The following is a 15,203-nucleotide window of genomic DNA, read 5'->3' on the forward strand; positions in this document are numbered from 1 at the left end:
TATGAGGCATTTTAGGGAATTGAACATGCATCATCAATATTAAGGCCAATAAATTAGATAAGAGCCATTTAAGGAAATAATGCTACGTAACAAGTTTTACATTTTGTGCACGACAGAGCGGCAGACATTTTAATTCCCACTCTCAAAATTATGGATTTAAGACTGAAATGACATTTAAATGTCCAAAAAAAAAAAAAAACACCCATCATTAATTATTTTAGGTAGAGAGCTGATCCTTGAAGCACGGGACATAATACATCAAAATATACCTCAATAAGAGATTCTGTAAAGTTCAAGTTAAGCTGCCCTGTTGATTTCAGTTGGATATCTGTCGTGATGAAGCTGTTCAGCAAAGCACTCATCTCATTTTTTCTAATCACAGCCATCTGAAACTGCCAAGGCTCAATAAAAGGCTCCCACAATACCTTCAACCATTATAAACAGATGCAGCCATTAGCATGTTATTCATACTGTAAAAACAAAGAGATACTGATGCCATGTACCTTGTGAATGTTATTGTAGTTAGCTTGAAATTCAGCAGCGACTGAACCGTCAATGTTGTTTTCAGTCGCATTAGCATGCAAGATGATGTTCCTCAAAAGAATTTCCAACAGAGGTCCACCACAACTCCACTACATGAAAGCAAATAGGAACTATAAGCAACATGAAGTAGACTGGTTAAGAGCCAGCTACTTTACATCAGATTATATATATAAAATATTAGCTAGAAAGGAAGGGAAGGACAAATTTCTCTACGTATGGCGAACAAGCATGGGACTGGCTAAAAGCAAGCAAAAAAGATAACAAATTATGAAGGACAAAATAACTACTGAAACAACAAAAAAAAGCCAAAGATACATCTCTCTTGGGAGCATGCCCTTTAATGACATAAGTTGTTGAACAGGCTATATTAGGACTAATGTGAATGATCAATTGAGTGGGATCAACCAGAGGTTATTAGCAATTTAACTTTCATTATGGGTCTTTAAGGCATATCGCTGGTCCTTCTTTTTAAAGGTTCAATGGATTTGGAGGTAAAATTCATACCTAGAAATATGGCACCATGTTGACCAAGAAAAATCTTTGAAAGATACTACCAATTATCGTATTTATATACCTTATAACTTAAGTCCTGAAAAATTAGCTCTACAACTCAATTCAAATCAACTCAACCTTAATTCCAGCTGACTGGGAAAAATTGGCTTTGTATAGATGAGAGATCTCAGTAGAAAGCTCCCTGTGTAAACACAAGATTAAAGTTTTTTTATTCATTCTATTCCATACATATATGCACTACATAGATAAATGTTTTGAAAGTATCTCTCCCTCTGTCGCATAACGCATATAGAAAAGTTAAGCTGAAGAAGTCAAGAAGGCCAACATACCCTTCCATCACTTAGCAGAAGCGAAACCTTCTTCAACTGGGCCTTAAAATGAATCCCACCAAACACAAATTTAGAAGACTGTGCTTCAAGTACATTTAAATGTACACCACGCAAGAAGTAGAATATGTGATGTGAAAGCCATACATCTGAATGATCGCACTGAATCTCAACTTCAACATGCATAACTTCCATCTGATTACAACTAATCTCAGCCTCCACATCAACCTGATATATCTGGAAAAGAGGCCAAGGTGGAACACTCTTGTTGTCACATGCTACAATTGTGCCACTCAAATTTTCCAGGATGGACTTAAATTTTATATTTCTTCCGTCTATAAAGAATCCCGTGCTTTTACTATACAAACTAACAACAATAAATTTGCAATCATTTTCTTCATGTGCATCAGACGAAACATTCTGGGATGCATTCTTGTATTTGTCAGCTAGCTTAATTTGCCTGCAAGCTTCTTTGCTGACCAATAAAGGGAAGTAAAATGTAATCCCAACATTTTCTGACCTTACAATCAGGAAAACAGCATCCTGCTTCATGTTCACTGAGGAAAACTCAGTTGACACACTAGCAGAATGAAGAGAACTTGGAGAGACATCAACTGCCACATTTTTCAATGGATCAACTATATTCAACGCCAAACTCTTTGATGATGAATCCAGGAGTGTGGTTTTGGTCAGTTGTCCAGCATAAGAGTTGATAACGTCAAAAATCTTAGTCCAGTCAGACAAATGTAGCCAAATGTTGAGAGAAGAAAGAGAAAAACAAAGTTCATTTTCTTCGTGAATTGATTTGGAAAGAGAAATGTCAAGAACAGATGTGGAAGGGCATGTGGAGGTGCATTGCACTAGTAAAATAGAATTTGGCAAAGAAGATAACTCCAAGGAGGAGAAAGTAATACTGAAGCTTGAGAGTGTGTCATTTTTAAATGATGCTGAGCATGAAAATTGCATGTCAGCCTTAGCAACCAATTCCATTGAATCTTTTCCACTGCGATGCAATTTTATTGACAATGAATTAACATAACACCTAACTTCTGTGAATATCATGCTTGAGCCAACATGCGAAACTGCACTAATCCCTTTTAGACAGCTTTTTAACTGAAGAAACTGTAGAACATCAGATTTGAATCCTTTTGATTGATTATCTACTGAGGATAATTGATTTATGACATCCAGCAGAGCCTCAAATCCATATATAAAGTGACCATCTGTCAACAAAAAGAGAAAGAACTCATTAGTTCAAAACATGACAAGATAAACTGATATATTTCTAATTACTAGTGACCTATGAAAGACAAAACTCTTACCATCAACCACAATTTGACAGTTTTGGATCCTTGTCATGACACACATGGTCGAGGGAGAGCTTCTATCAGGGGATTCACTTTCACATGGCAATGTAACCCAAATATCAGCACTTAGGGGAGCAACTAGAGTAATATGTACACAGTCAGTATCTTCATCAAATGTTGAGCTACCATATCCATCGTCCTTCAACAACAGGAGTGATAGCAACAAGTCTTGTCCAAAGATATTTAAACAGTGATTTCTTCTCGCAAATTTATGTGCTGGAACCAAATATTCAAGAGGAATTTCTTTCAATACATTATCTGATATGCTCTCATGGTTGAAACTACTGTACAACTGTCGAATTTCAACATTTAGAAACTCACGTTCATTGCTTTCCACAGGAAAAATCAAAGTGCAGTCCAATATCTCAAACTTATATGTAAAGGAACTCTCACTTCCTGTGTACTCATGGCCTTCAGTTGCAGGCTTTGAATTTGAACTCCATTCAGACAATGAAAAGTAACCAATGATTATGGCCAAATATTCAGCTGGTAAAATGCAATACACATGCTGAATGCTAATGCTTACTTCAAAGTGAGAACTGAATGATCTACTTTTTTCTTTCCTCACACGTACATTCAAAATGGGAGATAAATTTGGTAATGAGGGGCCCCACAAAAATTCATGGAAATTTCGTGTCCACCAAGATGAGGTCAGAGTCAATCCCTCTATAGAACACAAAATATCCATAGAATCTTCATTAATAAGCAATGAAGATTTAGATCCTGGTAGTGTAATTGTTCCAATAATGCATGAGGAGTCATGAAAATGCACTCTCATTAGACAGAGATGCAAATCAATAACAAATCGATCAGTGACACCAGAGTTCCCAGAAGCATGAAATGCTTCTTTATCAGATGTTGATGCTAATGGAGGGGAATGAAAAAGTTCACATGAAAAAGTTCCGTCACTTGGAGTTCTGAATTTTCTGTCCCTTAGATTCAGATGTTTTCTCCACTCAGAATTGGGATAAAGAAGTGAACTCTCAAGGCTAACAAGCAAACCAGAGTTGCAAATAGAGACAAAGGGAAAGTGATCTAAAGGAATACTCGGATATTCAGAGGACCCGTCATCAACAAAGTTTGAGAAACCGAACCTTTGAAACCCAAAGGCAGGCACAGTATTTGGAACTTCAGCATCCACCTTGGGGCTATGGGCACCTTCAGAAGATGTACCATAAACAGACAGTCTATCAAAGAAGCCAGTCAGCAATCCAATTGCGTAAGGGTAGCAGTGGAGATCAGCATCATTCAAGTAAACTGTACATTTGTGGCAAAGCAAATCTGTTCTGTGAGATTTATAATGTACAAGAAATCCTCCTTTGGCAGATAAATTTCTGTCATTATAATTGTCACTTCCATCATTAAGACCAGTATCAATGTCATGCTGATAAATAGAAATTGTAGAAGATGCATTCCCACATGAATACAGAACATGGCTCTCCCCCTGACCTCTTGGTGGATGCATGGTGATCTTCAATGCATTCATACAGATCCAGCACTCCTCAAATTTTGTAAGTGCATACCTGAAATTGAACAAAAGAGCACTAACTTCATTTTTCATTGCAAAATGTATTATAGACCAATTACTAATGCAAATCTGCAGAAAAGCCTCTAACAAGACATCACAATGCAACTTTCAATAATCTATACATGGCAAAAAGGGCAAGTATATGAGTTTGTGTAATTCTGTTAGTGCATCCATGTAGGCATACAAACATGTAAGAAAAACCACAAAATCCAAAAGCAATAACATACCATATATCTAGGTCTCTTAGAGAAAGCATCAGTGCAGAACTGCAGTCTCCATTATTTGCAATATCAACTTGTAAACTCACGGACTCCAAATTCGCATTGATGGAGAAACCAAAAAAAGGAGTCGTCCATCCATTTGGGGTCATATTAAGTGGATCCAGAGTTTTTGATGTTACAGATTCATTCTTTGAACTAAACAGAATACCTAGATGTGCTATCAATTCCAGAACTGCACCATATATTGATGGAGACAGGTGTGCATGAAGTGATGATACAATAATATAAACCTGAAATCAGAACAAACATACCTGAGAAATAAAATTCTACTCATCATAAACATAAGTATATATAAACATGGATACATACACATGTACATATACACATGAACACAGACTAACAAGCAGTCAGTAGGAACTCAAATCTGTGGACACGCAGATAAATGAGCATTCAGTAACAACTCTAATATGTGGTCATATCATAATCCAATAAAATCCAGATTATAGACCTTTTTCAGGAGTATTCTTCCACACTGAAGGATCAGATGTATCACTCCATCAGACAAGTGAAACAACTAACAGAATTTCCACCCAGCACCTTCCTCATCTTCCCGATAAAAGCAAATAAGCTTAAGCACGTGTAAATGAAAATACAAAGACACCTGCTACAAACTAGTTTTCTGTGTAATATAAGTACATATATATATATATCAACAAGAAATATCCTCTCGGTCCTATTTCCTCTCCAAGGTTAATACCATAAACAAGCTGAAATTACAAAAAGAAAACGGCATTTCTTAAACTCTTAAACTGTAGTAAAAACCAAACGAAAAAGAAAAGAAATAAGAAAGAAAAATAACATAAATAAAACTCTATTAGAAGGTTTGATGATTGGCAGTGTCTATGTAGATGTGAGACAGTGAGAGATGCTTTGAATTGTTGATACTTGAAAAATGACATCTTCAAAAGGGAATTGTTGATCGGAAGAGAGGCAGGGCAATGGGCTTAGGACCAATTGGCATTATTCTAGAGGATATAGTGTTTCTTCTTAAAATTAGGCCACCTGAAACTGAATATTCAGTCATCATCAACCCCTCTGCGCTTTTTTTGAATTGAATTACAATTACTTATCAAAAAAAAAAAAAAAAAAAGAATATTCAGTCATCAAATTCGGTAAATCTTATGTTGCTTCCTATCTAAACCTATTAGTTTCTTCATTATTCGTAACAGTTCTTTACTAGGGAAGTTGAATATTTCTATTCCTTACATATTTGTTTATGAGCTTTTTGAAATAAATAAAGTATGTTGGGTCTTTAGAATGAGAATATCTTTATTTTTTGATAAAGAATTCATTTCATTGAAAAGTGCAGAAGGACGCAACCCTAATACACAGGATGTATACAAATAAAGTCCTCCTTGCTAAAAGTAAAAGAAAAAGAAAAATCCACAAATTAAGAAAAGTTAGAAAATTAAACGATACTATGCGCTAGAGTCCAACTAATGCGATTTGACCAGGTTCTTCTTGAGCTCTTCCATCGTCTTCTCACAATCTTCAAAACATCTAACATTTCGCTCTCTCCATATACTCCACATTAAGCATAGCGGTGCTATCCTTCACATATCTAGAATTGACCGCCTACCCACATAACCTCACCAACAATCTAACACCTGTACCGCCCTAGCAGGCATCCCCCAATGGACTCTAAATAGAGTGAAGATTGCACTCCAATGGAACGAGAATATCTTTATTACATTAGCCAAAACTTATTTGATTGTGATCTGATTCTTTGATTTTTTGATAGAAGAGAGGGGGAGGGGGGGGAGTCCTCATGATAGAATAGATACTGTAGTTAGCCCTCAAGTGTGTGGTGGTGGAGAGTACGACGGTGACAGACCCGCAACCCAGCTCCGACAAAAATCAATGATAACTGGGTTCTGGTGCCTTCTCAACACCCAAACAAGGAAAATTTACTTGCTTTTAAGTAGGTAAATTTCTAGTGATTTTGATAATTGATTTATGGTGTTTTCGTTCTTTGATTTCCATTGAGTATTTGGGTTTGCTTGGATTAGTTAAGCTCTTGAGTTTTGGTGATTTTCGGTGAGGGGTTAGAACCGATTGGGTGTTGTTTCTCCTTGGGTCTTTGGGCTTTCGGTGGTTTATGTTTTAATGGTGTTTTGGCCGTGAGTTGAGGCTTTCGATTTTGGATGTGGTCTTGTTTAGTAACGTTTAGTATCTAGGTTTCTACGGAATAACAATAGTCGATTGGGTTGATTTTCAGTGGCTGTAATTTGATGGGTGTGTTCTTAGTTTTGATTTGTATTGTTTTTATGGGTATTTCCCTAGCAAGGCCAAATGGATGATATGGGTTATATTTGAGAGTTTTGGGTTTGGTGATTTGCTTGTGATGGCCGATTGTATGTAAATGAGGGATTTTGCTTGTATTTTGATGAATAGCCATGGGTATTGAAGGTTTGGTTGTAGGAGAATCTTGGCTTATTGTTGGAATGGAGATTGTAATGATTATGATTGATGTTTTATGAATTTTAAGGGCTGTTTTGATAAGTTAACCGATTAGGAATAATGTTTATTTTAGAACTTAATTTGATGGGTAGCTATGATAAACGATTGGATTCTTTGCAACGGATCATTTGGGACTTAATTATGTAAAATTGAAGATGTTGGGCTTAGGTGATCGCTAGGAGCTTTGGAGTAAGTTAAGCTAAGCATGATTTAGACCATAGAGCAATGTAGTCGCAAGGATATGAACCTATAGGGGTGTGATAGAAAGGAAAAGTATTAAATGAGATGATTCAAGGCGAAAGAGTTTTAGGATTTTGTTATGTCTCAAAATAACCTTAAGGTATTAGAGGACAATAGATAAGTTAGTAAAGTTACTGGAATAAATTAATAGACTTTGAATCCGTTTAGAGGGGTAGCTAAGTAATCAATTCATCTATTCAGGTATACAAGCACCTAAGTGCATTGTTGAGTTGGAGTTAAGTTTAATATGTATTTTATATCTACACACATACACATACATATGAGAGAAATATACTTTGTTAACTAACGAAAATAAACAAGAAGCTATAAGGCCTAATAATGATAATGAGATATACATAATAAATAAGCAAGATAAAATACAAATCTAGAACCAAGGTTAACATAATATAAGTCAAACGCACTTAGCTAGTTGTGAAAAGTGAGAAATGCTACATGAGAGCACGCAAGTAGCTGTATGTAAAATGGGGTCTAGGGATTGAAAGTCTAATAGAGTCTAACGATGTGATTAATTGCAAGCATGTGACATGAGATTAGAGGCTAAAACTAGTCCTCCAATGTATAGTACGAGGTGACTGGCTCGAGGATGAGTATTTGAGTCATGAGTCTAAAGCGGTCCACAGGTGAGTATTCTAGTCACCGAAAAAAAGATACTATTTTAAGTATTTTATAGAAATGCCAAATGATATGTTGTTTTATATCGAACTGACAATATGTTGATTATGTGCTTTGGATGTCTTCTATAATTTCAAGTATGTTGAGATATGTCAATTATGTTCAAGTGTTTTGAGATTATGAATATGAAAATATGATTTGAGATGTGTTTTGATGAGTTTTTAATGCCTAATGCGGTTGAGATTTAAATTATGCAAATTATCAATTAGAAAATGACATGTTGAATTGTTTATGTTTTATGAGAAAATATGTGTTAAAAACATGATCACGAAATGTGAATGTATAATGATTTGAGCATAAGCATGAAACGAGATCATAGAGGTTTAACGTAAGACCAAGGTTGAAAGATACTTTGTCAGATCACATGTAAGATTTACCGGGTAGAGAGAGAGCCCCGAGGCATCAGAAACAGTATAGATAAGACCATCGGGTTAAAGAGCCCTAGTGCATCAACACAGAAACAGTATATAAGACCACCGGGTTGAAGAGCCTCGGGGCATCGAAACAGAAACAGTGTGTAAGACCATCGGGTTGAGGAGCCTCAGGCATCAATATTAAAATCAATAACAAGTACGTGTAAGACCACCGGCAAAGTGCCCCGGGGCATCGAAAAGATCATGTGCAAGACTGCCGGGTTGAAGAGCCTCGGAGCATTAGAAACAAAAACCAAAGAGAACAAACGATAAGCATGCATAGCATTGTTTTATGTAATGTTTTGAGATGTTTTCATACTAGACGTATTAATATGCATATGAGTCTTAATAGAAAGAACATATGTATATTTCGATTCGGCTAGACTGCATAAATGTTTTAAAGGCACTAAGCTTCAATGTGCTTAGATACTTGTGTTTCCCAGAATTCGGAAATACTTGTATCTCTGTATAACTATGCTTGATGCCACGTGCTATTTGCTTAGACGTACTAATATGCTAGTGTTTCCCAAGTAGGAACTTCCTACTTGGGAAACACAGGGCTGGCAAAACGGGTACCCGACACGACCCGTGAAGACCCGCGACCCGTTTAAGCTAGACCTAAACATGACCCGTTTATCTTAACGGGTCGGAGCTCCAGACACGACACGGCAATTTCACAGGTCACCCGACACGACCCGTGAAACCCATTTAGCATAATGGGTCGTATCGGGTCGGCACGACCCGTTTGACTCGTTTAGACTTCTAACCCTCAAATGAACTACAAACTTCATCATTCACGGCAAAAAAAGAAAGCTAGACTACCTTTTGCAAAGAACAGGCTGCAAATGAGAGCAATATTGCACTAGAGAGGGAAAAAAGAAAATAAGGATATACAAAATCTTCCATGAGATGACAAAAAAATGAAGTATTCTTCACAAAAAACTACTAAATTAAAAACAAAAATATCAAATCTGCAATAACGAAAATTAATAAGAAAATATTGCCATTGTAAAAGAAAAAAATAAAAAAATGGAATAGGTTTACATAGATCGGCTATTGGAGACAAGAGGGCTTTAGCCAGCTTTGACCTCTTCTTTCTTGATCTCTACTGAAAACCCATACTCTTCTCTTCTTCTTCTTCTAATTTTTGCATCCCTCTCACAGAGTCACGATTCAAGGGAATAAAGCCAAAACAATTTTGGCCAAAAGGCCAAAAAAATCCACAGCCACACACCATAAGACCAAGTATGTCTTATTTTATTATTAGCTCTACTCTCTTTTAAATTACAATTTTGCCATATTTTATTTTATCTCAATACAATTTTATATCTATTCTTTTTTTTTTTTTTTCTTTTTTTTTTTTTTTTTTTTAATTTTTAAAACAAAAAAAGTTAATCGTGTCTGGCGGGTGACCCGCCACCCGACCCGCCAGACATAGTTAAACGGGTAGACCCGTTTATGACCCAAACCCGCTAATTTCGTGTTCGTGTCGTGTTCGTGTCGGATTGTCGGGTCGTGTCAAAATTGCCGGCCCTAGTAGGAACGCTTGTATACGTGTATGGCTGAGCCACTTAATATAAAAGTAATATTTGTAGATGGGCTTGCATATATGCAATTCCAAGCGGTAGATTGGAATGCTTATATACGTTCACAGCTATATAGTATGCTTTCACATGTTTTTGAAATATCGGTGTTTACCTTATCAGCTACGATATGTTTTCAAGGAACGAATCTTCATAACTAAAAATGGTAGATGTTATTGTAAACGTACGATAAAACGAAATGTCGGTTCTCTGCGAAAACTTAGTGAGTTTTATATTGCTGAGGCCTCAGTTTTATATTGCTGAGGTAGTAGACTCATACTTTCACCTATGCGGACGTGACCAACACTGCGATCGTGAAGATGTTGTGTTGCAGGTTTAGGTGTCGTGCGGTAGATCGTGTGCGAGCCTAAAGGTTATCGAAGGGGATTCCTTCATTGTGCTTTGGAGGTGCTAACTTTGCCTAAGTCAATTTCTCCTCAATTGTAGTAATTGTACGTTGTACTAGCAATGTGAGATGCAATAAATTTGTATAATGATATAGATGCTCTGGTTAGTTTCGTGTATATGTTTATGAGGTCAATACAAAAGAAAAATCATTCTAGTTTTCCGTTGCGTTATTTGTTTGAGGTTCTAGAAGTAGCGTCTTGCGGATAATTGATTTTAATTTTCCACTCTACCCTTGATTTCTAGGTGGGACGTTACACTGTGAGACTTTTAAGCATAGCAAGCATCATTGTGTATTACTAAGTCAAGTTACTAGTCAGGGTTTTTAGTTAGTTCATTCAAATTTATGAGAATCAATAAGTATTGATTTAAATAAAGGGTAAATATACCCCTTGTGCTTTAACGCTTGTTGACATTGAGACCATAATTTCCAATTTGATGAATTTTAGATTTGTACTTCGGGTATTTGTAAATTGATACCTTCATTAGGTTTTCCGTCAAATAGATAACAAAAATGACTTGAAAATATAATTATGCCCTTTAGAAAGAAATAAAAATAGGACTATTTCCAGTGATGTTACTCAATAATTGGTAAAACGTTGCTTCTAATTTGCCATTGGAGGAAATTTTAGCTTCTTTTTTTCATACTTTGTATCTTTGGACGGTGGCTTTTGTGTCACCGTTGTCGTTTACCTTTGATGAATTTCTTGTTCGTTTTTCTCTTTCTAGCTAGGTGCGTTCTCTTGTATACTGCCGGTGTATTGAGGGGCGCCTTACGCTTTTAATAAGACCTACTTATTACCTATCAAAAAAAAAAATTTGCCATCTCTGCTACACTTTCCAATTTTAATTGAGGTTCTTTAGAGTAGATTAGGAATGGAGAGGTGGTGCTATGTGGAATCCAAAACGTTTGTCTTCTCGGTGATAAAAGGTGCTTCGGTGGTAAGAGTGGAGGAAAGGAGGAGGAGATTTTCAGGGCTCATACTGCTTGGTGCCCAGAGCTGCGGATGGTTGCTCTCGACCCTGGAGAGTGTGCTAAGGTTTACAGGGACGGATTTTGTAAGGTCTTTCAGGGAGGGGTCCAAGGTCTTCATTGTTAGGCGAGGAGGCAACACAGCTGGAAGTTTTATCGAAGTAGCAGCCTATGCCTTGGGAGGTTTGAAAGGGATTATTTACATTCCTGAAGGACGGAATGGGTGGGGATGGAGCAGTTTCTTGGCTGAGCTGGGTAAGACCAGGGATTTCCTCTCAGACTCAGTAGGGAAAGTTTTGGTTCGGACTGGAACTCCGCCTGCGATGGAGCGGGTTCACAATCATGGAGCTGGCACTGATGATGCTACTGGTTCAACCACAGACAAAGCACCATCTTACGCTGAAGTGCTATGCACAGGTCCTCGCCGACCGGAGGAGGAAGGGTTGAAGAAGGGTCAGACGGAGCACCTCTTGGGTAAAGACCATCATGACCGTTATGCCTTCGACGCTATGCAGGGGGACAGGAGTTTTCCTATTTCGGAAGCAAAGTCCCATGCTGTTTTCCGAGGCAAGTCAGTCTACTCCTTTGGTGAAAAAAGCGATGGATTTCAGAAGTTTGGAGGGAAAGACACGCTACCTTCCCTGCTGCTCTGGCAGAGCCAGCTGGAGAAGTTGAAAAATGAGGTGGACCGAGCACTGAGTAGTGTGCGTGAAGGGCTGTTGTTGGTTGGGCCGGGCTTCAAGCCCAATGGTGACAGGCGGAAGAGGAAAAAGAACAGAAAGAAGAAAAAGCAGAGGACTTGTTGGGTTCCGAAATCTAAGCCCAACCCAAGTGTTTCAACGGCTGATCGGGCTATGCCTATAGTAACGCCTACAGTAACAGAACCACTGGCAGTGTCGGGTTCCGGAGGTCCAGAGAGTGTTCCGGAGGGAGCGTCGACTTCTGGCGGGTTCTGTCTTCCCCCTACGACGATCACGTCTTTGGAGATCACATGCGTCGAGTCTGCCTCCAGGCCAGAGCGGGGGTCTCGTCCTGTTATCAGAGATGCGGATACAAGGGAAGAGAAGGAAGAAAAGGATATAGCCAGGAGTGCGGTTCAGTCTGCGGGATGCACAGAGATTGACGGTGGTGTTTCTGCTCCTCTCGATATCCAAACTCCAGCATGCTACTCCAAGCTGTTGGAGTTAGGTCCCGGGCCACTCATCAACGTGGTGGACACCGGCATATGCCCAGCTCTGCTCTGCGTCGGAGGGCTGAATGTTGTCCCTGCCTTGGAAAGTTTAACTTCTCCGCTGGTACTTAATGGGTCTGAGCTACCCGGTTCTAGGTTGGAGGTTGTTCCTAAAATTCCGGAAGTCCCTGCCACAGTTAGGATGGGTTCAGACTCAGTGATGGTTGTTTGGGCTGGTCGGAGTTCGTTGGATCCTTTGATGCCTTCGGGCTTTTATCCCTCGGAGTTAGAAGTTGTAGATACCTCTATTACTCTCTTCTCCCCTTCCGGTTTGGGGCCCATGAATGGAATGAAGCTTATTGAGCCCCCGGAGGAAGAGCCGGCTCCTTTGTGCTGCTGTCCGGGTGATAATTTCAGGGGTCTTTCCGGTAAAAAATCTCCAATGGATTTCTTGAAGGCGGTTCTGGAGTATAGCCAGTCGGTGGGGGTTACGTGTGATGGCTATGAAGGTCAGCTTTCAGTCGTGTTTGAGGCTATCCTTGCTGAAAATGACAAGAAGGAGACGGGTTCTTCTCTGAAAGCGGGCAACAAGTTCAATAGAGAACTTAATAGATTATCTTGTTCTATTAATTATGATGCGAGAAGCGGAAGCAACTCTCAGAGTAGGTGTAAAGGGAGGGCGATTGGAGGTATTTTATGAAGCCAAAAATTCTCTCGTGGAATGTCAGGGGCTTAAATGAGGGTAGCAAGCGGTTGAAAGTTAAAAACCTAATTAGACAATGGAAGGCAGACATTATTTGCTTGCAAGAAACCAAACTGGAGTTCATCTCCAACAGCTTAGTGAGGCGCCTTTGGGGATGCCACTTCGTTGATTGGTGTTACTTACCCTCAAGCGGGGCCTCTGGTGGTATTCTTATCATGTGGGATAGAAGGGTTGTCGAGAAATTAGATGTGTATGTGGGGGAGTTTGTTGTCGCTTGTTCTTTTAGGAGTGTTGCCGATGACTTTACTTGGGCCTTCGCGGGGGTATACGGTCCTAACCTTGACTCTGTTAGAAGGTTGCTCTGGGACGAGCTGGCTGGCCTTGCTTCTTGGTGGGAGATGCCTTGGTGTATTGGGGGTGATTTCAATGTCATTCGTTTTCCTGCTGAAAGGTCTAGGGAAGGTCGCCTTACCGCTGCTATGATGGAGTTCTCAGACTTTATTTTCGAGCAGGGCCTCATGGACTTTCCTCTCGCTGGAGGGACTTTCACGTGGTCCAATAATCAGGAGAACCCCTCCTGGTCTCGTATTGACAGATTTCTTGTCTCTCCAGATTGGGAGGTCAAGTTTCCAGGGTCTATTCAGAAAAGGCTTCCTAGATTGTGTTCTGATCATTTCCCTATCCTCCTGGATTGTAGTGGCATTCAATGGGGTTCCAGACCGTTCAAGTTTGAGAATATGTGGTTGAAGGCTGAAGGGTTTGTGGATAGGGTTCGGATTTGGTGGGAGTCTTATCGCTTCCAGGGTTCTCCTAGCTTCATCTTCACTCAAAAGCTTAAGGCTTTAAAGGTTGATCTCAAGAGATGGAATGATCAGGAGTTTGGCAATGTGGAGTTTCGCAAAAAATTGCACATGGAAGAGTTATGTACTCTTGATAGGTTGGAGGAACAACAAGGTTTATCTTCTGTAGAAAAGGAGAGGAAATGTGCGGTCATCAGAGAACTGGAGAACTCTACCTTGCAGGAAGAGATTAGTTGGAGACAGAAGTCTAGGGTTCTGTGGCTGAAAGAGGGTGATAAATGCACTAAATTCTTCCACCGGATTGCTAACTCGAACAGGAGGTCTAATTCCATAGAGTCGCTCTCCATCAATGGCTCTGTTTCATCCGACCAGCAGGTTATCAGAGAGCATGTGGCTCAATTCTATGAGTCTCTCTTTACAGAACCCTTCCCATGGAGACCTAGAATGGATAATATTGCTTTCGACACCTTGGATGCAGCTGAGGCCTCTTCTCTAGAACTTCCTTTCGAGGAGGTGGAGGTCTTAGAGGTGGTGAAAAGCATGAATCGAGATAAGGCACCTGGTCCAGATGGGTTTTCTCTTGCGTTTTTCCAAGACTGTTGGGATGTGATCAAGACAGATCTTATGAGGGTTTTATGGGACTTTCACTCTCAAAGCAAGTTTGTTAAAAGTGTTAACGCCACTTTTATTGCCTTAATTCCGAAGAAATCTGGGGCTGTGGATTTAAAGGACTTTCGTCCTATCAGTCTTGTTAGTGGTGTGTACAAGATCATTGCTAAAATCCTTGCAAATAGACTTAAAAAGGTGGTGGAGAAGATTATATCATCCCCTCAAAATGCTTTTGTGAAAGGCAGGCAAATTCTTGATTCAGTTCTTATTGCCAATGAGTGCTTGGATAGTCGAATCAAATCCGGCGAACCAGGGTTACTTTGTAAGCTGGATGTTGAGAAGGCTTACGACCACGTTAACTGGGATTTCTTACTGTATATGTTGAGAAGATGTGGCTTTGGGGAGAGATGGTGCTCTTGGATAGCGCACTGTATATCTACGGTGCGATTCTCTGTGCTGGTGAATGGCTCCCCAACCGGTTTTTTCAGTAGCTCTCGTGGCCTTAGACAGGGTGATCCTCTGTCACCACTATTGTTCGTCATTGTGATGGAGGCTCTTAGTAAGTTCTTCTTCGCTACTGTTCAAAAGGGCTACC

The 15,203-nt window shown here is 39.4% G+C and overlaps 1 protein-coding gene across 3 annotated transcripts in view; it reads right to left on the bottom strand.

Moving 5' to 3' along the window:
- The window catches only part of LOC133867717 (uncharacterized), a 116,047-nt gene that overhangs the window by 31,473 nt on the left and 69,371 nt on the right, over nucleotides 1-15,203 (bottom strand). For all 3 annotated transcript variants that reach the window (XM_062304484.1, XM_062304485.1, XM_062304483.1), the window contains 5 exons: nucleotides 4,505-4,788; nucleotides 2,705-4,272; nucleotides 1,386-2,605; nucleotides 504-632; nucleotides 270-425 (listed from right to left, as the gene is read on the bottom strand). In XM_062304484.1, coding sequence (XP_062160468.1) covers nucleotides 270-425; nucleotides 504-632; nucleotides 1,386-2,605; nucleotides 2,705-4,272; nucleotides 4,505-4,788 — 3,357 coding nt within the window. The remainder of the gene's footprint in view (nucleotides 1-269; nucleotides 426-503; nucleotides 633-1,385; nucleotides 2,606-2,704; nucleotides 4,273-4,504; nucleotides 4,789-15,203) is intronic.

This window comes from Alnus glutinosa, chromosome 5 (genome assembly GCF_958979055.1).
Source record: "Alnus glutinosa chromosome 5, dhAlnGlut1.1, whole genome shotgun sequence".
In the NCBI taxonomy this organism is placed as follows: Eukaryota; Viridiplantae; Streptophyta; class Magnoliopsida; order Fagales; family Betulaceae; genus Alnus; species Alnus glutinosa.